This window comes from Carya illinoinensis, chromosome 7, assembly GCF_018687715.1.
Source record: "Carya illinoinensis cultivar Pawnee chromosome 7, C.illinoinensisPawnee_v1, whole genome shotgun sequence".
Taxonomy (NCBI): Eukaryota; Viridiplantae; Streptophyta; class Magnoliopsida; order Fagales; family Juglandaceae; genus Carya; species Carya illinoinensis.
Window position 1 is genome coordinate 4,524,689 of NC_056758.1, and position 12,059 is coordinate 4,536,747.

Consider the following 12,059-nt stretch of genomic DNA (forward strand, 5'->3'; position numbering starts at 1 on the left):
ATTATCAATGTATTATGATAGTTCTAACTTCTAAGTTAATGCATAATGAGGAATGAACTATATATTTACATTTTGTACATTTTGTGTAGGAAGTAATAAGCATAAATAATTTAATTATACATACATCCTTTATATTTACTTGCAACTTAGGTCATAGATTTAGAATTGTTGATGTTATCATGTTACTAATTAGTTAACGGGGAATTGGTATTAGCCATTAGGTTAGTTAATTTAAAATTTACCAATTGCTTTATATTTACTTACAACTTAGGTAATTTACAAAAAATTAATCTATACACTTTAATTAGATATGGATGTAGATGTTAGTAATTAGTTAATGGTGAATTGGTGATAAGTTAATTGATAATAATATTAATATATTATAATACACCTTGGTTAATTAATAAAATATTAATTTGTAATTATATATTTAAAATTTTATATTGTAAATGGTAATAGCCTAATAGGTTAGATGAAAATGACATATTAATTATATAAACTAAATATATAAATTAAAAAAAAACATTTAAATTTGGTCGGTCTGGTCCAATTCTGTCCAAGGAAGTCTAGACTAGGGACCGGATCAAAGACCAATTTTAGCAAATTTTCAAGACTGAAACCAACCATCTATTTACTGGGTCCGATCAGTTTCTATAGTCCAAACTGACCGCTGTACAGCCCTACACTTGACCGATTTGTCTTATTTCTTATTTAAGTTAGATACTATGACATTTCCAAATAGTGTTACTCTTGCTAATAGTTCTATTACTAAAGGTACAAGCATTGGATTCACTAAACTCACCGATTCTAGATCTTTGTCATATGTTTTATACACTCCTAGTTTTTATCCATTAGTAAAATTACTCAAACTCTTTGATGTTCCGTGACCTTTTATCCCTCTGTATGTATCTTTCAGGATCTCAAGACGGAGAAGTAGATTGGTACGGAGCATGAAGCTGGTGATCTGTATTAACTTGATGTCAAACAGTCATCTACTCAAGCCCTCACATCCTCATCATTTGCTTTCGAATGACATTGCCACCTTGGACACCCATCCCTTTCTCTTTTGAAACGTCAAGTTATGAATCTTGGAAATGTCTCATTTTTCTTGTGAAGCATCTCAGCTTAGCAAACATCATCATGTATCTTTTGTACCTAAAATTGATAATTGGGCTTAGAGTTTTTTTTTTTTTTAATTGGTTTACTCTGATATATGGGGACCAATCAACATTGTATCAAACAAATTTTAGTATTTTTTTACATTTGTTGATGACTATTCTCGTATGACATGGTTGTTCCTGCTGAAAGCACGATCGAAACTTTTTTCCATATTCAAAGTCTTTTAAGAAGAAATTAGAACTTAATTTAGACAAAAAGTTCAAGTCTTGCGTTCTGACAATGCTAAAAAGTATCAATCTAATGCCTCTGTTACTTACTTGAGTAATAAAGGAATTGTTCATCAAATTTCGTGTTCTTACACACCCTAACAAAATGGGATGGTTGAACGCAAAAATTGTCATTTTACTGCACATGCATGTTCCTAAACACTTTTGGAGTGATGATGTTTTTACTGCGTGTCACCTTATTAACCGTATACCCTCATCAATCCTCAATGTTTCATCTCCCTTTTCCATATTGTTCCCTTCCTCTTCACCTTATTTTATCCTTCCAAAAATCTTTGGGTGTGTTTGCTATGTCCATAATCTTGGCCCAGGTTTTGATAAGTTTGATCCATGTGCTACTAAGTATTTATTTGTTGGTTATTCTCGGACTCAAAAAAGATATCGTTGCTATAATCCTGCTATTAGATGTTACTTCACTAGTACTGATATCACATTCTTTGAGCTCATACCCTATTTCTCGGAAACACCTTTGGTTGTTGAGTGTGATCCTCTACCGTTACCTACTCTTATCTTTTCTTCTACACACTCACCCACTCCTACCCAACCCTCCTCAGTGCATTCCCTTGTTTCTTTACAGGTGTACTCGCATCGTTTGCCACCCCTAGCTCCCATGCCTCCATCAACCTTGTCTCCATCTTCAAATCCTAAGTTATTTAGTGCTTCAGACTCTCCACTTATTGCTCTCTAAAAAGGTACTCTCTTTTGTGTTACTCAACATCCGATTAGCCAGTATGTCTCTTGTCATTCATTATCTCTATCCTTTTCACATTTTACTTCTCAATTTTCAAAGCATTTTGTTCCTAAAATTGTTCATGATGCTTTATCTGATTTGGAATAAAGGACAATTATAGAAAATGAAATGGATGCTCTTCACCATAATGGAACATGGGATCTTGTTCCTCTACCACATGGTAAACACCCTGTTTGTTGTAGATGGGTATATACAATCAAATTTCAGTCTGATGATTCTATGGAACGTCTGAAAGCCCGTTTAGTTGCTAAGGGTTATACTCAAACTTATAGCATTAATTATGATGAGACTTTCTGCCTGGTTGCCAAAATTTGTTCTGTTCTAGTATTAATATCTCTTGATGTTAATTTAGATTGACCCTTATTTCAGTTGGATGTTAAAAATGCATTCCTATAAGGTGACTTAAATGAGGAAGTGTATATGGAGCAACCACCTAGATTTGTTACTTCGAGGGAGTATCAAGGTACTATGTGCAAGTTAAAAAATGCATTATATAGTTTGAAACAATCTCCTCGAGCATGGTTTGAGAGGTTCTCTGATGCTGCATTGATATTTGGTCTTCATAGATGCCAAACAGACCACTTTGTATTTCACCTATATAGTGATGCAGGTCATACCTTGTTGGTTGTATATGTGGAAGATATAGTAATTACTGGGAGTGGCTTGGTTGGAATTGTCAAGCTGAAATAATTCCTACATGATCAGTTTCAAACAAAAGACTTGGGCAAACTTAGATACGTTCTTGGAATTGAAGTTAGTAGATCAAAGAAAGGTATTAACCTATCTCAAAGAAAATATGTACTTGATCTTCTGGAAGAAACTGACATGTTGGGTGCATAGCCCATTGACACACCTATGGATCCAAATCGTAAACTCTTGAAAGATGAATGGGAGTTGTTTGGAGATTCAAGTTGGTATCAAAGACTTGTTGGTAAATTAAATTATCTTACTATTACTAGACCTGATATCTCTTATGCAGTAAGTATAGTGAGTCAATTTCTACATTAGGATGCTGCAATCCATATTTTTTGTTGTCTTAAGCAAGCTCCTGGCATTGGATTGTTGTATAGATCAAATGGACATTTTAGAATTGAAGCATTTTCAGATGCTAATTGGGTTGGATCTCCTTCAGATAAAATATCGACTACTGGATATTGTATCTTTGTGAGATGTAACTTGGTTACGTAGAAGAGTAAGAAGCAAATAATAGTAGCTCGGTCTAGTGCAGAAGCTGAACATAGAGCAATGACTCACACTACTAGTGAGTTGACATGGTTGCAACACTTTCTTCAAGAAATTGGGTTTCTAACTCCTGTCCCTCTTTAGTTAATTTGTGATAACTAAGTTGCAGTGCATATTGCATCTAATCATATTTTCCATGAGATGACTAAACTCATTGAGATTGATTGTCACTTCATTCGGGATAAAATACTAAGTGGTGAAATTTATACACCCTTTGTGAAGTCTGCTGATCAACTTGCAAATATATTTACTAAACCATTGTGTTGTAGATGGTTAAAACTTATTTGCTCCAAATTAGATTTATATGATATATATGCACCAGCTTGAAAGAGAGTCTTAGAGGGTATGGTTGTAATTAGTGTATATAAGGCTATTACTGTCATTTGTATGTAGTATATATAAGCTCAGAAGATCAATGAATCATATCTTGTAATTTCTTTCTCTATATTCGACTACATATATAAAGAATTGGTACGAATGAAATTAACATTTTCAAGGCATTGTCATATTTGGAAGTTCATGCTCTCTCAAGTGTATTGCGCTTAGATTACCCTATTCTAAGTTGCAAATACTTGCAAAAAACTCCTTGTCGAGAGTCTATATATTCTCAGGATTAGTCGGGATTTTGTTCTTGGACACGCGGTACCAATAAAAAAAAAAGAAAAAAAGTATCTTTGTTTCACTTGCTGACAACTTTCACTCCCCAAGTTTTCTTGCATAGATTGGCGATACATCCTCAGCTGCATGCTGTGCCTGATCTCTTGCTGGCAACATATGCCATTTTTTAAGTAAGAGAACACGACGCTCTTTAAAATTTTAAAACAATTAAAAAGAAGAAGAAAAAAAGAGAACAAGACACTCTTCCAAGTAAATGTTTGTTTATTATCAAGTTGGATTACATAACTTTAGAGGAATGATGATCCTCTAAAATTCCCTTAAATTCTTCTAGCAACAGTTTTCAAATAAATGGTTAAGATCCTGGCGCACTTGTACATGTCGACAATCTGAGACCATAAAATCTAAACTATTTAAGTAGGAAACAGTAGTTAGGATTTAGGAAAGAACTGTAGTAACATCTCCCACGGTCCACACAATGCCATAATATTTCAAAATCGTTCTGTTCTTGACCAGTATCCCAAATTACACAGAGAGATGGAGACTCTTAATTCATTTGTAATTTTTTTTTTTTTAATTCACTTGTAATTTCCATAGCACTTTCCTTTGCCTATATGACATTTACCTAACTTTGCGTAATAGTTTAGCTATTCCAAACCGGTTAACATCGATCGACATCACTCTCTGGCATCAACTTTGGAATTCCCTCTAACAAGCAGTTTACTGGTGGAATAATAAGTGTCTGCATAATCCCATAAGCATTCCAGCAAACTGGGTTTGACAAAATATGTCCTTGAGCAGGAAGTAGTTCCACTTCAGAAAGTGTGAGGTTTGTGCAAGGGAGGAAGTCACTGCAGACAAAATGCATAGGGGGGCTTCTCACATCATATGTACCTTTGATGTTTGTGTACAAAATATCTGATACAAACACTGCAGAGGTTTGGTTGGGGCAGTTCTTGGTGAGGCAGTAGTATTGGTCTATGATAATTGGGTTTCGGACGGTGTCCATTTGTATGTTATGGAAGGTTACTGCAGATACAGCGCCTGATCCACCCTGCCATGTTTTGATCCGAACACCGTTATCTGATTGCTTTATGACTGAGTCACTCACTGTAATGTCCGAAACACAGGCTCGGGAATTTCGAACCCCTAAACTGCCAATGCTGCACCCATGAAAAGAGATTGAGATACAATTATAATGAGCAAACTTCAAAGGAAAAGAAAACTATAAAAATAACTAAGAGAAAGATCATTACTACTAGAGTTTTTACTTGGCTCCCTTTAGGATCATAAATTTCTTCTGCTATTTCTTTTCTGGTAAGCATATAGTTGGTAAACTGAAAGGGTGAGCTACCTTATTCCATGGCTTGGACCGCAAGTTATGTTCTTTATATCGACGTTAAAACAACCAGCACCAATTGAAACACAGTCATCACCTGCAGGGAAGGTTAATAACAAAAAATTACAAAAAAGCATCAAAGGTTTGAAACTGGAGAATACATGAAGAATTAAAATGTATAGAATCACCATTGGATACAATGGAATTGTATATTTTGACGTTATTCGTGTTCTCGATGTGAATCCCATCAGTATTGGGACTCAGAGCAGGGGCTTTTATGGTGAGCAAGTCTATATGGACGTTTTGACAACCATCGAACCGAAAATGAAATTGGGGGCTGTTCTTAACTTTAAGTCCTTGGACAGTCAAGTTAGAGCTCAAGAAGAATCTTATGGCCTGCAACAAAATTCAAACAGTAAATTTCAAGATATGCACCTTTCTAGAATGGTACCAAGTACCCAGAAAAAAAAAAAAAAACCTTCCGATTGTTTTTATGTCACTTACAACTGGGCTATCACAAGGACCTGGCAGTTTTGTCCTATTAATTCCCTGTTACATTGATATACAGAAAATAAAAAACTTAATCTGAAGTGGTAAACTAAAAGTTTTGTTGGAGAGAAAAAGGCCATACTTTGTGCGTTTTGCAAGGAAGATTCCACCATTTCTCTCCTCTACCATCTATGACACCACCCCCTTGCAATGACAATCTACTGATTCTGTAGAAAACCAACCATTGTTTCTTACTATACTTTATCGGCCATGAATCGGGCCCATCCGGTGGCATAATAATCCCGTCTATCTTCTCATTATCCATCGAAAAAACACATCAGTTTCGGTTGAAAGGGAAAAGAACAAGTTACTGTCAGAGAACTATATAAAATCTCAGCTTTAGCAGAATGCCAGGACTACCTGAAATGTGATGCCTGATTTACAAGGTCCTGTGAATATTGTAGATTGTATCAGGAAGGAATAACCCTTAGGAACCAGAAGAACTCCTGTTTCTTCAGATTGGCAGGCCGTGTCCCAAGCCATCTTGAATGCTTGTGTGTCATCAGTGACACCATCCCCAATGGCACCAAAAGATTGTACATTAAAGACAGTAGGACTATGAGGAGCAGAATTCACGTTGTAACTTGGGCTAACAGCCTCTGGTGCAGACGCAGGTGGTAGTGAAATTCGAGATTTTGGGTGCAAATGTTTCTGTTTGGTGTAACTATGCAGTTTGCCCGGACTTGGAGGAACGAAGAAACAAAATGAGAACAAAAGGAGAAGAACAAGAACCCGAGTGAGTATCATTTCTGTTATGCCTTTCCCTTAGACGAAGAGGAAACCGAATGAGAGATATTTCACCTCTTTATAGAGTCTTGCTATCCTAGAGCAGGTCTTTTCAGTAGGCATAGCCAAAGTTCACGCTTTTGACATTCCAAGAACCCGACTAGGAATTTGACAGATTTTGTTTTTATCTATGACTCATGCATAGGGATATAGAGTAGCCAGAAATTCACGTTCCGGGAAGTTGAGGGAAGTCTAAGACTTAAGCAGTAAAGCAGAACATGTGACCACTTTGAGCACTAGAACAAGTTGCAAGAGATTAGGAATGGCTGGGCAGAGCAGGGAATATTACAGAATTTGCTGATGTGGTCACTTTTATACTAGGAATTCTTAGTGGAAGCTCCTTTCGTGAGTGAGTTCACGCCTTAATATAATAATGTCATGAACCGATCATTTCCTTCTAGAGGTTGGCTTTTGTGTGAGAATGTTGAATCTACATGAGTCTTCAAGTAAAAGAGTACTTTTGGGAGGATAAGAAGATAATCAGATTGGGTTGTAGAAAAATAAGGCGTCCCATGTTCTTCGCACTCGTTCCACTTTAGCGCCCAAAAAAATAAAAAATAAAAAAATATCCAGAACAAAAGCAAAGATTTCAAGTTCAGGCTCTTTTAACAGAGAGCATTGTGGCTTCTAGTATCATTATATCTTCATTTCAAAGAGGATTAATTGAAGTTTGTTGATACCAAGACCAAAAACTTGCAAGAATTTATGCAAGGAACAAAAAAGAACACTAATGGTCCTCGTTTTGAGTTCTTGTTTGGTACAATATACTGCCATCAATAAACCCATTTTTGAGATCATGTGATTTCAAGTTCTAGAGAGTTTCGATGAACAAATTACCTTGGAGAAAGGGTAAATTAGTTTCCTTAATCAACCACTTAAATAAAAAATCACTAAAAATACAATACATCAATTGGTGTGATTAGAGATGGACAATTCCAAAAGGAATATAAGCATCTCTTTTGAAATTCTAGTTTTAGTCCGTCCACAGCATGCCGAAAATGCGATCGATCACCTTTCCAGTTTCTTTGCCATTGCATATGAACAGAGACACCCACTTTCGATTTCTCGAAATATTATAATATTTTATGTCACATTTTATATGTAGGTCAACAACAAAGCCTTATACATAAGAAACTCAATCCACTGACCAATAGCCTCCTTGTTGCGAGAGGACCTTCTTCGGCTTCATTTACTGACATCTGACCATGCCTATAGCCCACTTGGTTTTTCTTTTTGTCAATTTTATGAAGTGATTCAGACTTTGAAAGTAGAAGGTGGAGAAGTGAGAGCTCCAAAAGTAAGGTGGTGGAGGAAAATGCCCAGAACGACGAAACATAAATCATATTATTTTAGTGCAAAGTGTGGGCGGCGGCATGAGATGATGTACCATCATTAGTAGCACAACGCCAATAGGTCCAGAACCTTCTCGAAGAGTCAAATGTGCTTGATAGTAGCAAAACTGCCATCATCTTTGGCGAAAATTTTTCTAGCACTTCGTTGAAGGACTTGGCATGTAACTAATGCAGCGGTACCTCTGAGAAATGCAATAGGAAGCCAGTCTATTTCTGCAGCCCACTTACCCTTATGAATGTTCCCAAAAAGATAGGATGTTGAACCTTCTGGCATTCTTCAATCTTCCTAATGGTCTTTGTATAAGAGAGAGAATTGTTTTGACTTTAATGCTCTCACAAGAAACAAATTAGGATTTCAAAAAATGTGCTCAGTGTCCACAATTAGAATAAATTCGTCCAGCTCAAATAAGAGTTACAACTGAATTTCAGAAACCTCGTTAAAATCAAACTCAGGCAAATTCACTTGATCAAAATGTTTCACGCACATCAAGCGAGTTAGTTTGCTTGACCGGGATATCTCACTCACCCACCTGTAGCAAGTCAGTTCACTTAATGACATGTCCTACACCTGTCTAGCAAGATCCGGGATCCCTATGCAAGGCTCAATCGACCACAGCTCTCATGAATCTAGCAAACTATCTAGCTCTTCACTTTTTGATCCAATTTTGAATAAAATTTCACACGAACCAATTACAACTCAAATGTACCAAGTTTATGATGGATCACTTTCCTAGCACTAGTGCCAACACTAGCAGCATTGTAGTAACCCATTCCAGCATGTAATGAATGCAACGACCTCATTCAGTTTTTACTGTAATACTAAGGGGTTGATCAGGCCGCAGATGCCCCTGATTGCCAGATGGTTCTTAAGTGGGGAATATGTTGAAAATAGGTTGAGCAATTAAAGCATAGGTGCAGACATACTCATTTTGTCCACGGAACACAATGTAAGTGAAGTTTCCCAGCCTTGCCTGTGTCATCTTTGTTGTGATGAAGCAAAACTTACCCCCCTCACACAGAAACATCACATGGGCATCAAGACAAAAAGAGAAGTGTTTAATGAAGGAACAAGAAAATATGAGCAAACAGAGCAAAGTATCAATTGGGTAAAAGTGGACGAGATTCAACCCAAAGTCTTCAACCAAAATTTAAACAAACCAGCTATAATGTACAACTCTTCAGCATGAATGATGACATTCAGAGCATCCTTTCTTTGACACCCATATGTTGGGCTCAGTGATGCATTTGGGTACAAATGTACCTTTTACCTTTGCAAAGTTCTCATATGTAGTTGTTGAGAAGGATTCGATGGGCAAATTCTAAGAATGACCTGTCTAAGAATTATTCTAGGAGGAGCACCAAGTATCATGAACCAAGTCAGAGGTCACCACTGGGGTAAAAAAGTATACACACATAACAAATTACTTGTTTAAGAGTTCTTTTTTTTTTTTTTTCAATCAACACAGGATAAATTTAGCAACGAGCTTCATTCATGAATGACATACATAAGCTGCATGACAAATCTTGAAATACAATGTGTCACTATATCAGCAACATCGAATAAGTGTGCCAGATAAGATGGAAGGATTTATAATTTTTGATAGGTAAAACTAGATATATATATATATATATATATTACTCGAATCATAGCAAAGGTTCCCAAATGAGGTGGCAAAGCTATCCCCAATCCACAAAGGGAAGAGGTGGATATCCTTCCTCTGGAGGAGGCATTAGTGATGGAGGTAGATTGCCCCATGACACTCCCATACTGTCTCGCACTACAACCCCTGTGGATCACAATTGAGGAAAAGTAAGCATTAGGAGTAAAAGTAGTCATAAACACACACACACACACACACACACACACACACACACACACATAAAGCAACAAAAAATAAACAATTAGCTCATCATAAAACAACTACATCAATGACTATAAATGTAATGGTGAATACCATCTCATGCGCGCATGCTACTTATTTAATTAATCGTAATATTCAAGAAGAAAGCCCCGTGCCCAAGAGATTAAAAGGCAGTAAGCATTTATCAAAAAAAAAAGATTAAAAAGCAGTAAGCATTTATCAAAAAAAAAAAAAAAAGATTAAAAAGCAGTAAGCCTTATATATGGTTTTTATACCATATAAAAATATCAATAATAAAAAAAAATTTTAAGGCAAAGATATAGTTTCTACACTTGAACAAAATATATTTTGTACTTTTTCTTCTAGAAATACCAAAACTGAGATATAAACTACCAAAAACTTACAATGAGCACCCTCTGTTAAATTCCAACCGTCAAGAATGCCAGAACTTCATCTTGATATACCTGGACCAAGATATTTCATAAACTATTTTATCTATTTTTGTTATCTTAACTGTCAGAACTTGACGATGGTGTTATTCATCAGTTTTTTATAGTTGGATGGTGTAGTGTGTCAGCGCAAAGTGTAAAACACCCTGTAGTTCGAGGATGGAAACTGTATTTTGCCCAAATTTTTATTTAATCCGACCTATAAGAGAAACCACAACTATCAATCTCAACTCCAAAAAAATGGTATTCTCTAGCTACCAGACAAAGCGCCTCCTCCAATTAATTGATTTACTGGGATACTAGGTAACTGATTGTCATTCATGACAGCCAGAAGCTGAATGTCAGAAAAGTTGCCTAAAGGTTTGTCAAACCTAATCATGCATGTCATCAAATAATCCTTAAAATGTTTCGAATTATTCTACACACCTACTCCTCTCGTTCTTTTCTGTTACAGAATTATGAGCCTTACAAAACACAAAAGATAAAGTGTTAATGAGGTTTGGTTCTAACCCGTAAAATAAATCGAAAACAGTGAGAAAATAAGAGGACAGAATTAAAGAGAGAATAAGATAGTAGGGGCAAAATTTACCAGATACGCCTTGAGCATTCACATTTGACAAATTGCTCTTGGGATGAAAATATTTGCAAGAATCCCCATACTGGCAAAACCCCTTTAATCCCATGATGCCAAAGAAGTAAAAAAACGAATAAAAAAAATAAAGAAAAAGAACATGTTAATCCAAGGCCAAAATACTTTCATACCAAAAGCTAATGCAAAATCATCAGTCAGCCCATCATTCAGTATCAGCTCATACCACTAAGTAATCAAAGAAAACACAATAAAATTTCGAAAACAGAAGCTAACGTAAGCTCTGCTTCCAAGACATCAGTCGTAACCCCAATAATATTACACGGATAATCAAAGAAAACGCAAAAGCCTAATAGAATTCTGACTTCAACCAATGATTCAAATGCAATCAGACAAAGATCTTTAAAAATACCGTCTTTATAAAATGGTTGCAGACCCCTTTTCGAAACCCCTCAGTATAAGCCTGGTTCGCATCTGCAATTGAAAAACACAAAAACAAAAACAACTTGGCATCACTTATAATGGGTCGGGATCGGTGTTTGGAAGCTGAGAAAGCAGAGGAAAACGAGGTGAAGACCTTGGAGCTTAAAGGAATCGAACCAGAGAGCCTTGGCTCTAAGGTGTTGGAGACCTTGGAGATGGCGTTTACGAGCATACGGGGTGTCTTGGAACTGCTTGTCGCAGTAGTCGCAGTAGTACTTCCCCAACGGCATTCTCTCGCTGTCTCCCAATCTCTCTGTCTCTCTCTCTCTCTTCAATTTGTTGAGCCCTGAGAGTGGAGACTCTTTACCAAACTATACGTCACGTCGTTTATTAACGGTCTCCTGAACGATAACTGTTATATTCGGTAGGTCGTTTTGATATCGAGTCCTAAACCGCTAAACGATAGGAAAATGAAGGAAGAGATTCTTATCTGCTTTTGGCAGGAAGAATGAAAATACAATGCCATCGACATAAACATCAGGAAGAAATGGAAAAAGTTAAAACATATTTACTTTTTTTTTTATAAGTAAAGTTAAAACATATTTACTCAGTTGGATATCTAATATAAAATAAAGGAAAAAGCTATTCCTACCGAGAATGGGTCAATCCCGATTGTCTTTTTTTTTTTTTTAATGGTTA

At 36.2% G+C, this 12,059-nt stretch overlaps 2 protein-coding genes across 2 annotated transcripts; both read right to left on the reverse strand.

Moving 5' to 3' along the window:
• Window positions 1-4,263: 4,263 nt before the first annotated feature.
• LOC122315758 (polygalacturonase At1g48100-like) lies at window positions 4,264-10,297 on the reverse strand. Its single transcript, XM_043131893.1, has 7 exons — window positions 9,993-10,297; window positions 6,260-9,824; window positions 5,982-6,149; window positions 5,855-5,899; window positions 5,539-5,746; window positions 5,366-5,447; window positions 4,264-5,174 (listed from the first exon to the last, which is right to left on the reverse strand). Exons 2-7 carry the CDS (start codon window positions 6,644-6,646, stop codon window positions 4,673-4,675), a joined length of 1,392 nt encoding a protein of 463 aa, XP_042987827.1. The 5' UTR covers window positions 6,647-9,824; window positions 9,993-10,297; the 3' UTR covers window positions 4,264-4,672.
• Window positions 9,715-11,650, reverse strand: LOC122316105 (zinc finger CCCH domain-containing protein 3). Its single transcript, XM_043132645.1, has 6 exons — window positions 11,515-11,650; window positions 11,350-11,411; window positions 11,111-11,165; window positions 10,938-11,019; window positions 10,607-10,719; window positions 9,715-9,824 (listed from the first exon to the last, which is right to left on the reverse strand). Exons 1-6 carry the CDS (start codon window positions 11,648-11,650, stop codon window positions 9,715-9,717), a joined length of 558 nt encoding a protein of 185 aa, XP_042988579.1.
• Between the last annotated feature and the right edge of the window lie 409 nt (window positions 11,651-12,059).